This window comes from Oryzias melastigma, linkage group LG3, assembly GCF_002922805.2.
Source record: "Oryzias melastigma strain HK-1 linkage group LG3, ASM292280v2, whole genome shotgun sequence".
In the NCBI taxonomy this organism is placed as follows: Eukaryota; Metazoa; Chordata; class Actinopteri; order Beloniformes; family Adrianichthyidae; genus Oryzias; species Oryzias melastigma.
The window spans coordinates 12,410,759-12,427,837 of record NC_050514.1 but is presented as its reverse complement, the minus strand read 5'-3'; the positions used below and the strand labels follow the sequence as shown (position 1 = coordinate 12,427,837).

General features: G+C 41.7%; 1 protein-coding gene across 1 annotated transcript in view; it reads right to left on the bottom strand.

Moving 5' to 3' along the window:
- LOC112160556 (protocadherin-9) overlaps window positions 1-14,489 on the bottom strand; it is a gene marked incomplete at its 5' end in the record, with an annotated part of 205,925 nt that extends 191,436 nt beyond the window's left edge. Inside the window, 2 exon segments of the mRNA XM_024295175.2 lie at window positions 10,797-13,917; window positions 14,332-14,489. Coding sequence (XP_024150943.1) covers window positions 10,797-13,829 — 3,033 coding nt within the window.
- Between the last annotated feature and the right edge of the window lie 2,590 nt (window positions 14,490-17,079).

The window sequence follows — 17,079 nt, the reverse complement described above, 5'->3', positions numbered from 1 at the left end:
AATTACATTTAAGTTTTTCCCTTTCTTTTTTTAAATCACAGTTTAATCAAGTTCATCTTGGCTATCTTGCTCCTGTTCAAAAATCTTAAATGACACACTTAGATGCGAATGTTGACCTTTATTTCAGTTTTACATGTAAATAAATGCAGTTATGACATATAGTTTATTTAAACTAAGACATTTGACCAAAATCCAGTCTTGCAGCCCAGACAGAAAGCTAAAGAAAGGAATCCATGCATTTATTGCAACTTTATCCTCAATTCCTGCAGTGCATTTTATGTTGGAGTCAGCCAGGCGTTCCTCTCATGGGTCCAGACGGTGCAAAATGCAGCAGGTCAGCCTACAACTGGTTCTAGTAACTCCGATTTAGCTTTACCTTTAGCGGCTTCTTGTTTATTCAGAGCTTCTTTACATTTTTTTTTTCTCACCAATATCTGGCTTGGCCCCACTTTACCTGTTTGTTGTGCTCCACTGTCACATTCCTGCTTGTTCCTTAAGATCCTTGGACCAGCTCCACCTAGATGAACCTAACACCCAGCAGCGACTGGGAGGCGACCTTCCTGTCCTTGGTCCTAAACTATGGAATGAGCTGCCATTACAAAACAAACAAGCCGCATACCATATTAACCCAGTTGTTAACTTGTTGGTTTTGTTGTGTTTTAGCATCTTGTTTTATTGTTGCATCTTTCACTGTTTTTTATCTTGGGGTTTAATTGTTAAAATAGTACATTCATTAAGTAATTATTTAGTCAGTATTCCCCATTTCATTTTATAAGGGGTATGTAAATAAAGTTGATGATGATGGTGGCTCAAGTAGATTAAACTGTAGCAGGGTTGCAATCTTTACTTAACCTTGAGTCAAACAAATTAAAAATCCATTGCAAAACTAATAAAATGTGATTTATTCACAGACAAATTTAAAAAAATCACTGCCCTGCATTTGTTTTACACGAATAGCTGAACTTCTGCTGGAAACAAATTCCGTCAGAGTCTGTGAATCCTTACAAGCCATGAAGAAATTAACTTCATGTAACTATTCTGCTGCAAGAGATGCTGACCAGAACTTCTTATTTTAATTCTACAAATCTTTCCCTGCCCTTTATGACACCATGTATAATGTAAAAGAAAACATTCAATCTATTTTATACTGCATTTAAACCGGACATGATTCACGCATGAAATTCATGTCTGCCGCCTCTCTTTTGACGCGCGACAAATTTGCTGCTCAACGCCTTGACGCCCCACCGCAGAGCAACCGCCAAAGTTTTCTGGACATCAATTTTTGCCATATCGGAAAACATGGGTGAGGTTAAGTGAGTGGCTCAGGATTATATGTTTTGAGAGCACTACAGAGGTACTGGCAAGCATTTAGTTGTGTCTTGGTTCACCAGATCATTCAGAGTCTCCCTGTGAGGTTTACTTAAAGGGTAACTAAACAGGACAGTTGGAGGTTGACTCCGCCCACAGCCGAAATTTGTAAATCCAGTCAGAGGGGTGGGGCTTGGGGGCAGGACTATAATTACTGGAGCTGCAGATCATGACGTGAGATTTCTAAAATTTACATGGTTTGCCCAATCACAAAATTCAACTGTAATACATCATTTCAACCTGTAGGGGGCAGCACACGGGCGGTTTTTGACTATATTTTCAAGAATTCAACAATTTTATTTTAATTTATCAGAAATTTGGCAATGACCAACAGACAGCACTTTTACAGCTCCATTTCTAGAAGTCAACAGCCAAAAAAAGTTGATTCATAGTTTGGTTACCCTTAACTCCAGCTGCTCCTGGGTCACGGCCTTTTAAAACGTTACTTCTGTTTGTAAGTATTTGAACATTAACCCCGAGAGGGGAAAAATAAAAATAAACTGGAAGATCTTTTTATTTTTGTCTTAGTGAATATAAGAAAAAGCCCATGGAGTTGGATCAATCACGTCCGCTACCACGGCACCAGCAGCGGCTCTCTGTCTACTGAGCAGCCAACCATTGCCAGGCCAGCACAGCAAGATCCGCTGCCCATGGTCCGGTAGCCTGGGCGGCGGAGCTCACTATGCTGTTCACCAGGCGGCTAACTAGTGTAGCAGGCTCTATTGCTCCAGCTCCATGGGCTCCGTGACAGGCTGGCGACCTGTCCAGGGTGTATCCCTCCTTCTCCAAACCGGGACAGTCTCCTGCTACCCTGCGGCCCCGGCGGATTAAGAAAATGGATGGAAGTTTAGGACAGAATCCTCGCATTGAGCAGCCATATTGGATTTTTTTTTTACCCTTTGATTGAGTCACTGAAAACGTCACACGCCGCACCAGCCTCGCCGCGCCGCAGGACCTCAGATCGCATCTGTATATAGACTTAACATTGAAACTCGATGCCCCCGCTACATGAATCACGTTCAGTGTAAATGCAGCATTACACTCCTCAAACAGAGTACATAGTCATCTAGGCACTTGAAATTAAAATAGACATAATATACCAAAAAAGTTTAAAATCTACATTTTTGACAGATATTTGACTTAGACATACTACTGACTGAAAGCTTTGAAACGCCTTACATTTCCTTTTAATCTTTAATATTGTATATGATTGTATATTATGGTATGTAGCTATGAAAGAAAACAATGTCAAAACTACCTTAGAAATTGAAAAAAATAAAGGTTTAGAAAGAAGGAGTGGCCTGAAGAGAAGAGAAGAAATCTATTTATAATTACTTTTAAAACAACATAAACAGGAACTTCCTTTTCTGTGGGTGTTTAATGGGTATATTTCTCAAAGGTGGCTCCTTGATTTAGTAAAATAATATTTTAATTGGTAAATTATTATTAATTGTTTTAATTTATTGTACAATATGACTGTAAATCATAAAAAAACCCTGGAAAATCCTCGATGTTCCAACATGTAGTTGGTAATGATTATGCGCAACATAAAGATGTGATTCTTTTTTCTTAAATCTAAAAGATTTGTATTATGACAGAGGGATGTTTGGTGAAAAGGAAAGCACTTGCACAGCAGATGGGTAAATGCGTTTTGTGGAAGGCTCTTAATTTAGGAATTAAAAGCTCAGATTCATTCAGAACAAACAAAGCATTTCAGGAGGAACATTTTGCAGCAGACCACTATCCATTAACATTTAAATTTCATATCAAGATTTAGGAGATGAGAGTACATTAATAGAGTCTCCCTAAAAGGCTGTAACTTCAAAAGACATTTAATAATCTCTGACTAGGCAACTGTGGTTTGCACAGGTTCTGAAAAACCTCTTTACACAGGAAAATGATTGATTTCATGCAGAATATTCTGCAATAACAGCAAATGCGTCTGTTTGGGAGTCAGAACATCTGAACATCCACAGTGGGGCTGTAGAGCTTATAAAAATTACTCTCAGTATGAAATATTGTCAAACAGCTGCCAGTTGTCCTGCTGACATTCCTAAATTTAGGTCACTTGGGCTCCACATTCAGCCTTCCATCATAACTGCATGCAGAGTTTTAAAACAATGGGTGTTTACTTCACCCACAGAGAAAATGGTGAAGTTCCACAAAACCAAATGAGCTCTTTGAATTATCTCTGACGGAAAATTTAATCGTGAGTCGATCATTACGCCGGCTGAGTGTCTGTCTTTTTCTGCTGCTTTTAAAAATAACAGATCAGTCAAACAAGAAAAGCAGTTTGCTTTTCAAAATACACAACTTGGGGAGCATAATCAGCTGAAGCACTTGTTTGAGGGCTAATGCTGATTAAAAGTGGCGCGCACATGGTCGCTTGATGGAAACACATCCCAGTTTATACATACAGTTATTATCACCACAGAGAACAAAACGCACGAATTCAAAACACGATAGAAATGATCTCTTTGAAACATTTATTATGAAATTAAAAAGATAGAATAGCACTGGTCAGGTAAAGCTTTTAAAAACAGAGTAGGGGTTGCAGTGTACTGAAGAAGTGAAAGTTTATTTCAGATAAAATTTATATTTTTATATATGTATATATGCACCCACCAAGAAGGGGAAATAAAAACAGAGCAAAAAAAACAAAAAAAAAAACAATACAAAAGTAAAATAATAAACAAGTCCATTAGTCTTTAACACAGCACATTAGGCAAGATTACCAGGAGTTCAATTTACATGAAGCATCTCATATATACAAAACGATTTACATTGATGAGGGTTACAGAGTCTTTGCGAGCTCAGTGGTGAAGCAGGCAATTTCAAGTGTGGCTTTTTGCTTCAGGGTTGGGGTTTGGCTGGCAATGCCATTATCACAACTATTTGTCTGGACACTTGCACACGTTAGTGACAGAGCAGCAGCCTGTGTGTTACTTGCCACAACAACCCGGTGACAAGGTCTCCCTCTGGGATTGTCATGTCAGAACATACAGCAGCGCTCTGGCCATGTTTTACCTCCAACTCCTTAATGACAGAGAGTGGATGGAAACAGGAAGAAAGTTGGGTTACATGCTGAAAACAAAGCATTCGCATCTGTCATTAATGATCACAACACAAAGGTGAAAGCACCCTCGGTGATTTAACGTTGCTTGTAACGGCGTTGACCCTGATAACACACAGGTGAAAGGTTAGCGGCTGGAGACTGGGAGGGGGAGAAGGAGTGGGTGGAAGAGAGCAAGTGAGCAGTGAAAGGAGAAATGGGTTGCTGAGGCAGGGGATATACAAAAAACCATGAAGCAGCATCAGAAATTCATATTCTAATAAAATGTTTTTGGGTTTTCATTTTGCAGAAGAGCACGCAGTCAAGAAACATTTTCTTCCACCCTCTACTCTTATTTTTAGGGACATTTTCGGAGAATTCGAATGAGGCCTTGATACCTTGCAGGGCATGTTTTAAGCTGCAGCTTGTCTTATTCTAATCATGCAGCGTTAGAGGAAAAAAAACAAAAAAGAGAACACAAAGCTGCATGTCAGCGTGATTGATTGCCTAGGAAAAATGGGAAATGTGTTTTGTGGATTAGTAAAAACATGGAGATGAATTAAGTAATGACAGTCTCACAAAAGCCATGGTGACTTTTGTGCATTAATGTCACAAAGCAAACCCCCTGAAGATTGATCATTAATCAATTTGATTTGAGAATTTGCAGAAATGGAAGGTGAATTTGAGATAAATGGGTTGCCAGCCAAAAGTGAAGGACAAACAACAAATAATAATAATAATAATAATAATAATACAAAAATAAAGATTAAATGGAAAAGTCACACAAACACACACTTAAGACTTCCATTTGACATAGTATTTGCCATTATTAAGACAGTTTAGTGAATGTTTTTTTTTTTTTAGAAGTAACAGGAAAATGTTTATGAACATACAGTACTTTAAAGCAAATTTTTTACAAACTGAAATGAAAATGAGCTGTGTTCACACAAAAACAGAATGTAATTCCTGGTAATTTGCCATCATCTGTGTTTTGTTTAATCTGCCCCAGGCAGTTACCGGCAAAGAGGAAAAAAAAGACAAGAAAAACAAAGCAAAACAACGAAAAAAAAAGGCAAAAATGTTACAAATCAATAAATAAATACATATACAAATATATTTACAAAAAAAAAATCAGTGTAATTCCATATTTTTAACAGGAAACAAAAAAAAGAAAATAGAATACTCAAATGAACACCTCGGTTCAGCCAGTGTACCAAAAGCAAACTTTGATTTATTTGTTGTTTTGCGCCGACAAAACGGGGTCTCCCTTGGGGCAGTAATCTCCTCTGATAGTACTAGCATTCTCTGTATTAGTTTCGCCCGCCGTTCATTTTATTTCTTTTTACCCTCCCCCCTAGATAGAGAGTACATGACAAGTTCTTTTTTACCCTTATTTAAAAAAAGGAAATAAAAGAAATGCTACGTCTCTGCTGTGATAAAGCACCTCACATATCTAGCACTGATGATTCAAAGCTTTGACAGAAGCTTCACCTGCAGTATTAGTGGTGTATTATCTCCCCAAAAAAGACTGCATTTGTTTGGAGGATCTGCTACATTTCACTTAATCAGAGAATGCACTTATCAGACCATTCTTGCTGCATGTAACTATAGGGTTTTTTGGCACAGATTTGATGCAATACTGTCTTTACATCTATTCAGCTGATGCAATTAATAATCCACATTCTCATTTTGACTTCTCCAGAATGGCAGCAGTCATAAGTATCAACACATTCGGGGGGAAAGAGATCATAAAAACAGTCGCCTGATTAAGTGACAGCATGGCTGGGGAGTGCGACGCATGATCGCAGTCTGCAGCAATCACTGGCCTCTCTCCATCATCCCCTTTCAAACCCGCCAAACTCTGTGTCAGCACAAGCCAGAAGATATTGCAACAGACTTTTCCCCTCAGGTGCAACATTGTCATAGTTCATTAATCTTCTCAAACTTCTCCTGCTGCCATCAGCCCCCGTACATACTACTAATCCCCTTATTAATGTGGCAAATGAACCTGCACAAGAAGGACGACTCCCCCAAGGCTCCATAATTACAATGGTCTGTATAAACTCCTGTTTGCATAGAATGTCCATTCATTAAATGCACCAACAAGATAACGGCAGCAGTGCTCAACATAGCACTCTTGTTCCTTTTTCTTCTAAGGTCTTTGTCTCTCCCCGCACTTCCAATTAAATACTTTAATAATACTTCAAACTTCAATATTTAATAACCCTCTCAAAGTTTTTAACTGAAACAGTCACCTCCATCTGCCCAAATAGAGAAAGACAAATGAATCAGGTCCAGACAGAGGAGGAAACTCTTCCAATACTTTGTTTAATGGTAACTCTATCCACAAAACAGAGATGCTTTACAGTCCCGTGAAACTGAGCTAAGGCCTGCGTTGTGGTGTAGTAGAGCACATCAGAGCAGCGTGAAGTAAATTAATTTCAGGTTAACACCGTTTGCATCTTTCCTGCCTCGCCACGAAAACAAATAGTTACCGATAAACGGCTTTGTGCACAACTAAAAATACTATACGGTGGCATAATAATTCTTCTTCACACATTGTATGCTTCCATAAACACGCAAAGGGGGAGAGGACAACACTAGTGCATCTGCAAAAGGGCATTTAGGAATAAATCAACCCTGAATTTGTTTTAATCATAGCTTAGTTTACAGATTATAGTGAAAGTGAGATCCTAAAATTTTTAATATTCCGCACGTTTCCTTGATTTATGCTACGCTGACTCCTAATCGCTGCACCCCTTATGTAACCATAGTAACGGGCTCACAACATGAGGCTGGGATTTTTGACATGGAGCATGTTGTTAATGCATAGCCACTGGCTTCATGTTATAGAAGTGAACCACATCTATGTCTGCTGACAGGAAGAGAGTAAGACTGATAGGGATGATTACACTTGGTTCCTTAGATGCTCGCATTGCCTTATGAAACTAGGACAGTTTTCATGTTTTTTTTTTCCATTTCCTTCAGTGTTGTTTACAATCATGTGAGTCCCTAGAGGCTAAATAATGAGTGAGGAAAAAATTGGTGGGGCAGGGTTGCTTCTATTGCTATGAGCAAAGTTTGGGGTCCCTATGAAGCTGATTTCGGAGGGAATGTGTCTATGGCGGGAGACAGTTGTGGGTTTTTATCATCACTGTTCCCTTCATCTACTGTGTTCTCTAAAATCAAATAAATGAAGGCCATACTGTGTTGGTGCTCTAAGTTTTTTATTTATTTATTTTTTTTTATTTCAATTAATCAGGTTCCAGTGTTATTGATTTGTGCTGATGTTGCATAGGAGAAACTCTTGAAAGGAAAGGAAGAAAATTGCTTTTCCATTTGAAATGAAAAGGTCAATTATAGAAGCCGTTTCCTCCATCCTCATGTCTCTTATACATGAACATCCCATTTCATCTAATTGGTTCTTTCTTTTTAACTTCAGGCGACAACAAATGTTAAGTGATGGTTTATGACGCATAAACCAAAAAAAATAAAATAAAAATAACGTTAAATTTCATCACCCATCATCAATCTATGGGACCCTGACATGGTGCAAGAAATCAGCACTCAAATGAATACAATTTCAGTATATTACATCAACCCGCCCAATAAAAAAATAGCTATAACATTAAATCATATAGCATATTTATATGATCTACATCTGGGTCTATTAAATAAATACTTCAATAATGCAATCCTTATCTTTTTTTTTTTCTTATAACATCTCCCCAGCGCAGGAACTGTGATATGATAACTCATGGGATATTACCATTTTGATAGACTGCTAAAAGTTTCACTCAAGGTAAATCATATTTTTCTTATACACTTTGTCAGACGAGTGTGCTAATTTTAATATTTTTATGGTGTGCAGACAGAAATCCAAAACTGAAAAAGTCATTGGAGGTGGAAATCTACCTCTACCCACACAGAAAAGACATGCGTGTCAACTCTGATAGCTGGTTCTGTGAGAAACAGTCAAAATATGGATGAAACAATGGCCATGATAACACAGCCCACTTGTCATGTCATTGCAGTCCGTGCAGCCTAATCATTTTACAGCAATCGATAGCTGCCATTTAACCTTAAATCTTCGCTGGAGCCGCTACCAGATATTTTTGTTGCAGAGAGAACCAATCAGATACTTAAACCCAAAGGTTATCCGTGCGCATTTGTAGAAACAGACACTGACTCCTTGAATATGTAACCGATCTAATAATAAAGATCTTCATATAAAAAAGTGTCACTCTCAACTTGTATAAACAATATGTACGCTTGGGTTTAATTTCATCTTGAAGTCAACGACTTTATCTCATCAAATGATACAAGAATTGACCTTTTAGTCAATTTTGTAACATAACTATTTTGCTTTAGTCCTTGTGCTATCCTATTAAAAGTGGGGTCATCTGGACCCCACAAGACAGCGCGCCAAACTTTTTTTGTTAAGGATTTTTTTATCTTAACTGGTGTCTGTGGCAGACATAAAATCCTGCCCCCCTTTGTCCATCTTTGTCATGGGAGGTATCACACATCAATATATATCTTCTGGACCCCATGAGATAGCACAAGGGTTAAAGGATCAAGTCAAATCTTTGAGATGCAGTTGGCTCCCTTAAAAGAAAAAGGAAATCCTGGCAACTCATCTGTTTTTGAGTTAAACTGAAACACAATTCAAGTCATGGTTCAAGCCTCACTTTCTGTGGGGGTAGCATTTATGCTACACACAGGTATCTTGAAAGTTATGAATCAAACTGCAGAGAGCTGCACCAGTGAAAATGTATATTGTCAGCGGCTCTATAGAGAACACATTGACTTTGTTTGAGGGCTCCTTTGAATCATCCGTCAGAATTATCGATCCCAATAAATCTGCTGTAGAATTGCGGGATGACTGAACAAATCAATGAAGTTGTGCTTACAGTATAGTGTAATATCTTATATGTCCCCCTCTCGGGTCGTAATAGTGCCCCTCACCTCAACCCATCCGCTGCAACAACCATTACCCATTTCATGGCTTCGCCTCGTCTTGCCTCTCTTTCACATCACCAACCGCACACACACACACACGCACCTGGTGTATGACGCCACTGAATGCCTCTTTTGACTGCTACCTCTCACACAGAAACACATTAAATGCAACCCCAGATGCTGTGACCCGGAGGTAAGCAGCGACAGGAATCGCTCTGTGTCACCTCCGTAATTCCACTTTCTCCTCCAGATAGATCTTATCACTCACATCTCTTACTGCTATTATCAATCTTCCCCCCGTGCAGCCTCTGCATCATTAGGCTAGAATATTTCACTAAGAACACTAACACCGGTCTCCCTGCTTTCTTCTCTTCCCTTAAATTCCACTGCAGGTTGGCGCAGTGCCAGGCTGTGCCATGCAGCGCAACACTGCCACCTAAAGGTTCAGTACCACCACCTGTCAAGCCTGACCCACAGATAACAGCCTCCCTTTCTCTCTCCTTGCACTCTCTGTCTTTTCTCCTTGAATTTACAGCTCCCTGTATTTGTCCACGTGTGCTCCGTTAGATTAAAACTGTGTGTTGTGCAGTGGTGCTTTATTAGCTGAAAAAAATTAATAAGGCTTTGATAAAAAGCAGCATGGATTACGGTGAAATTTGAGGCTCATTATTGGCTAATCCTTTTAGAATTGGATGTGTATCAAGTTCCAGATGAGCTTCACTCAGTTCGCTGGTGCGATTTGAAGGGAGGTATTTAATTCAAGCTTAGAAGATGAGGCAAAGCCTACAGTGACATTTGCAATAGCACAGGAGCAAACTAATTATTGACCATTGTTATTGCGGCAGATGTTTAAAAGGTTACTAAATCTTTTGTGATACTATAGTACACAACAAAGCAAAGAAACAAACAAAAAAGACATGAAAACACTTAGTTTTATGAGAGAAATGAAAACAGTTTGTTTTACTTTGGAAGGGGAGGGGGGTTGTATAAGAAGAATTTTGCTATGATTGATATTTTTTGAGTAGATAGGCAAGAAAAAAATGTTTCTTTCACAGAGAACATTAAGTCACAATAAATGGTATGTAGGTACATTTTACCAAGGGCCCCAACCTGGGACAGAAAAAAGTAAGGCAAAATCAACCACTGATCTATTTATGCTTGTTACCCAAGACTACACTTGTGTGACTGTTGAGTTCAGCTTCGACTCCATTTGGTTGCAGTTGTTCACTTTCACTTGTTCTTTTATTTTAAAAGTTAAGAAACAACAGATGTTGCTGAAGCAGAGTCTCCAACACTGTTTTTTGTTCCGTCAAGGTACCTTATATAGAGTCCCTAATCTAGACTGGCACCTTCAGCACTGTGGAACAGGGCAGTTATAGGCAGTACTTATAGACCAGTAAAAGTTCTCCTTTACCTGCTGTCTGGTGTGCATGGGACCCTTCGTCTTGAACCCTCCCTGGGAGCTGCACTCTGAGGCACTGAAGTGGTCGGAGCTCGTGGAGGATCTCTTTGAAAGGGTGTCACATCCCCCAACAAATGTGTTATCCAAGGGGAGTTCCTGGATGACGTGATGCTTCTTTACTGAGACAGGTGTGTCAGCCTTGAGGTGGAAAGCTGATTGGGGTGAGGCGGACTTGTAGTGTCGAGCCAGGTCGGGGCTGTTGGGTTTGAAAGTTGTGGTGGGTGTGGCATTCCAATCAAAACGTCCAATCCCTTGCTCTTCCAGCTCAGTGGGAAGGCTGATGGTTCCGTTGATTGGCTGATGAGCAGGATCGTCAGGCTTGTTGCCCTCTATGGTGACAAAGTTAAGCAGGGAGCTTTTGGGGGACCTCCTTTTCTTGCGTTTCTTCTTTTTGTTCTGCTTATTTTCTGTATTTGGTGACATCCACTCGGTCCCCTGTTTCTTTCTTTGAGCAGCTTTGAACCTGGTGGCGTGGCGCCAGCGCAGGAGCACAGTCACAAAGATGACAATAATCACCACCAAGGCGCCAGTAACAAAGGCAACCATTATAGGAAAATAGTCATCACTTTGAGGCTCACTACTTTCCCCGATGTTTCGGTCGATTGGGGTCTCCATGGTACGCCGGATAAGATCGTAAATGAGCGTTGAGTTGCCCACAGTGTCATTAACATACAGAAACACAAGCACCAGAGTGTGGAGTGATTTGGGATATCCCAGGTCACTGATATTGACAACTAATCTGTGTAAGCCTATGTCAGTCGGAGCAGGTTTTTCCTCCAGCGTAATGTTTCCCGTGACGGGGTCAATTCTGAAGAGACCCTTGTTGTTTCCACTCACTATAGTGTATTTCAGCTCTGCATTCATCCCTGTGTCACTGTCCACGGCAAACACCTCTGCCACAACAGATCCTGGGATGGAGGAGAGGGGGACGAGCTTAAAAGAGGTGTTGGAAGGGGGATAGATGACAATGGGGGTGTTGTCATTCACGTCAATGACATTGATGGTCACCTTGGCAGCCGAAGAGCAAGGAGGCCTGCCGCTGTCTATAGCCCTGACGTCAAAAGTGTAGGAGCTCTGTTGCTCCCTGTCAAATGACACATTAGATTTTATCACCCCAGAGAATGGATCCAGTATGAAGTTCTCATTGTCATTCAGTATGGAAAGAGAGACAGCAGCATTCTCTCCAGCATCTGAATCTGTCACAGTTATTACCCCCACAGTGCTGTATTTAGGGAGATTCTCAGACACAAAGAACTGAAAGTGGTTATGCGTGAACTTAGGATTGTTATCATTTTCATCCAGCACAGTCACAATAACAGCTGCTTGTGCTTGCAGAGGGGGGGTGCCGTTATCTCTCGCCGTTACGGTGAAGAGGAACCTATCCTGATCCTCCCTGTCGAAAACCCTGGAAGCCGTCAGGACCCCCGTTTTACGGTCGAGATCGAAAAATGATGCATTTGGTCCCAGCTGATACACAATCTCTGCGTTCTTCCCGCTGTCCTCGTCTGTGGCGCTGAGAGTGGTGAGGAACAGGTCACGTTTGTTGTTTTCCATAACAGCCAGCTCAATGACTGGCTGTGTAAAAATAGGCGGGTTGTCATTCTCATCCTCCAGTCTCACTCTCACTAAAGCAGTCTGATTTAAGCTTGGCTTTCCGGAGTCTGAAGCAACAATTTTAAAGTTGTATTCCTTTGTCCCCTCATAGTCGAGAAGCGCAGATGTCTCCAGCAGATACTGGTTGTCGTACACAGCTTTGAGATGGAAGGGTACGTCCTTCTCTATGAAACATATGACCTTGCCGTTGATGTCGGTATCCTTGTCTGATACTGTGATGAGGGCTATCTTAGTATTGATGGGATCTTTCTCTGAGAGAAAAACAGTGCCATTAATGGGACTGATTATGTATCTCAGGTCTATATTGGGGGGGTTATCATTAACATCAGTCACATTTATGATAACAGTAGCTCTGGCTGGACTTGAGCTGCCATCACTGGCTAAAACAGAAAGCTTGTGAATAGCAGTTTCCTCTCTGTCCAGGGGCCTCTGCACTGTAATGAGGCCAGAAGTTGTATTTAATGCAAAAAGTCTTTTTGTAGCCGGAGACACCTGAGTCCCAAATACATAATGGATCTCTGCGTTTGGCCCTATGTCTGCATCAGTGGCCTGGAGCTGCACAACAGATGTGCCAATAGGAGAGTTTTCTGGTATGTGCACTTCTATCTGATTCTCTCTAAATACTGGCTTGTTATCATTGACATCTGTTACAGTAACCTGAAGAATGGCAGTGCTGGATTTCTGTGGGCTGCCACCGTCCTCGACTTTAATCTTCATCACATATGTGTCCTTCTGCTCTCTGTCCAGATTTTGCTGCACAATGAGCTGGGGCCACTTCTCCCCCTCAGGCGTTTCGACTATGTCTAAGCCAAAGGCGCTTTGCCCGTTGATCAGCTCGTATTTGTGGACACTGTTGGGGCCGGTGTCTGGGTCAGTGGCAGAAGGAATAGCAAAGCGGCTGTTAATGAGGGTGTTCTCGGGGATGGAGATGTTGATCACTGGGGATGGGAACATAGGGGCATTGTCGTTTGTGTCTTTGACGATGATTTTGATCTTAATTAGCCTGAAATAATCATTAGGCAGGACGACCACTTCTATTTCAAAGGAGCACTCTGCATCCTCAAAGGAGGGACCGGGGCACAACTTTTCTCTGTCGATTCGGTTTGATGTTGTGAATATTTCTCCAGTGTTGCTCAGAACGCGCACCAGCGGGTTATCTCCTGCTTTCGAGACGAGCCGGTACACTAGATTAGCACTTGCTCCAGTTGCAGCACTTATATGGGAAATGTTTAGGTCCTTTGGTATATTTCCAATAAGGACATTTTCTTGCAGTTCCTCTCTGATTGGGTAGATCAGCTCTTGAGCTATAGATGGATCTAACCATATACAGGCAAGCAGGGAGCCCAACAGGTAAAAGTCTTTCAGATCCATAGTTTCCAGCCTTTTTACAGCTCAGCTTAGTAATCTCTTTTTAAGCAATGCTGTAACAGGCGATGACAGGAATCGTCCACGTGCACACCTATGAATACATAACAAGAGTTTCACCTAAGTAACTTTAACATGCACAACAATTCAATCAGCAATCAACGAACTGCATCCGTATTAGTGTTGAGCCCCACTTTGAAATATTATACCTGCATCAGTAAATTCTTAAAAAGCAACAGCAGCTGCCCTTCTCATGCCCCCCCCCACCTCCACCCCCAAATCTTCCACATTTTATGGTCACCGAGAAATTTCCAAACCCCGCAGGCAGCCAAACTTCACAACACATTACACGTTCTTATTAATTTCACACTTAAATTGTCAAATTTAAAGAGCTTAAGCCGTGTGTGGGCTGCTTAACGAATCAATGCGCATGAATGAAGCATACAAAGTACGCTCAGTCAGATGTTAAATTCAGTGGGCAACTGAGACCTATTCTTATCCTACATACCCAAATCCGTTGCAGCGAAGGAGAAAAACTGGAGTGTGTCAGCTCATAGTCTTCTCATCCAGCGCGCCGCTGTGTGCCAGAGTTTAGTGCTGGAGAGATCCTCCTCTGTCTGATCTGCGTCTGGGTCCAGGAAAGAGGAGGAGGAGGAGGAGGAGGGATAATGCAATAACTGGTCCGTAAGACTAATCAGACTGAAGAAAAGGTCTGCTGATCGAACAGAAAGGGGTCAGTCAAAAGCTGCATAGCCCGTGTCGCAGATCCCCGTGTAAGTTCAGGAACGGACAGGGGACCCAACTGCGCGACCTGCGGGGATTGCGGTGATCAGCGCCGCTCTGCGCGCAGACACAGCAGGGTGGTCAGTGGTTTGTGGTCTCTTCCATTAGAACGGCTCCCCCAAATCAATGCTCATCTCCGGCAGACTGCCCGAAAAAAATCAAATATTAAAAAAAGAAATGCAAAACTGTTTTTGTTTTAGATCTTTTTTTTCTTAAAAAAAAATCTGCTCCCCCTGCTACCTGTGAAGGTGAAGGCGCCGACGAGGTGAATGCAATAGGAGACACGCGTGTCCCGTCATGTTTCAACTTCAACAAGCTCCATCAGTCATCGCCAGATGCAAACAGGATTAAAAAAAAAGGACGAATTTTTTTTTTTTAAATAAAGGTGATTATTTCGGAATCAATCCCACTTGGAAATGCCAAAATGAAATCAAATAAAAATAAAGACGGCACTTCAGAGTCACACCGATTCGCTGAGTGGATGCGCCGGTCCTCCTCACCCTCGCGCTCCCAGAGCTGAATATCGCGCACGAACTCTTTGCAAACCCACAGGAGGGGTGGTGAAGTATACCACTCCAGCGCTTCCCCCACCTCCTCCTCCTCCTCTCACCCCCACCCCGCCAACCCTCGTCATTGGACACCGCCCATCTCTTTCAATTGCGTCGTCAAAGCGAGCGGACTCGGGATTGGCCCGCGGTCACGTCATTTAACGCAATCCGGAGGGTCGTCCGCTGTGTGATGCTCCATGGAGATGCTGCAGGCTGCACGCGCTTAACCAAAACCCGGAGGCTGGAGGGGGGTGATGAGGATGCTGCTGCTGCTCATGATGATGATGACGCTGTTGTGATGATGACAATGTAGAAAAAAATAATAATAATGAAGGATTATTCTCTGTGGTTTTGTATTTTCTGTGTGCAGTGGCTCCAAAGGGACACATCAAAAGTATAACCTGTTAGTCAGGTTGGTGATAATATAAGTATGAGAAAAATGAATGAATAAATAAGAAAAAAAATGTGATTTTACTGTTCTCTGGAATCTGAATTGCTAAGAATAAACACAAACACACAACACAATCCTTGTGCAGAGTCACTTATAACTGCAGTCGGCACAGAGAAACCATTGTCTAAGCATCTTTGCACGAAGTGCATATTCACACCCTATATTCCACATTTAGCACCCCGCAGCCAGTCGTCAGCACTTGTCCATAACAAATAACCTTGACAGCTATCCGAGTCATCAAAGCCATAGAGCCTCACGGTGCAAGCTCTTTGGGCAATGGATAAACTGCACTCATTTCTAAGCCTGATGCTATGATGCTGGGATGTCATTTTGGGATGAATCCTCCTCTAAAAGTTTAAAAGCAGCCAGATCTCACAACAGCATGAGAGGTGAGGCCGGAAGGGTTCATTTGGCAGAGGAAACTGAAGTCATCCATTCAGATCCGTCACTATCACTTCATCCCAAACTGCCTTTCTCTCATTATTTCATTTAGGTTGAGAAAAAGACCACTTTCAGTTCAAATCCACAGCTCTCCTCTGCCTGTGTTGCTGTTGCTGTGGCATTGATCTGTCGTGGTGAACACTGCCATCTTGAGGTAGAGCCTTACAAATGCCTCAACCCAGCTTTCAGCTCAAAGATTTAATTTTTCAGAGGGGAAAAAAGAAATGGAGCTCGTCCTGAACATCACCCCAAGAGGACAGCACATTAAATGGCAAAAAGAGCGACTCATTTAGTGGAAGCATGCAAGTATTTAGATAACTAAAGTGAGAGCTTCACTATATAATGTGAGGACATGTGAGCATCACTGAGGTGAGAACTCGGCTGCAAATGTCTCTTGAGATGGTGGCTTATTGCCCGGTCAGCAGTCCATTAGCACAACCAGCCTAGTGGCCTGACCTTTTTGTCTCTAGATCCAGCCTTCAGCATCCTTAGCTGGGAGAGAGCAGCTTTAGGAGTGATCTGTCACTTCGTTTTAAAGTCTGACACCCTGAGGTACATGGGAAAGTGACAACATAACTGTCAGCGCTGGTGAAACACCTTCTTGCTCCGGTGGCCAGCTGGAGTCATTAGTAACTCATCACTTGCTTTTACTTCCTCCCTGGGAGTGTGTACATGTGTCTGGTTTATTTTTTTCCCCTCCACAACAAGTTGTGCGCTTCATCCGCAGAGATTTCAAAACTTGCCTGGTCTACCAGGTGAGAGTGTGAGCACAAGGATGCCTACATAACGTAATTAGGAAAGCAGAAAAGAAACATTTTCAAAGCTCCAAAAATCTCTGACAGAATTTTTAAGACCCTCACATCGATTACTAGTTCTATCAAAATTCTCCACATGTGATGCAGTGTTTCTGTCACGGCTCATTGAAACCTTATGGATTTTGTCTTTACAAACAAGCTGAATGCAGCACGACTCTGGTATCAGGCACCAGAGGGGCTAAAATCAGCAGCTGCAGTTTGAGTCTGAACTGACCCAC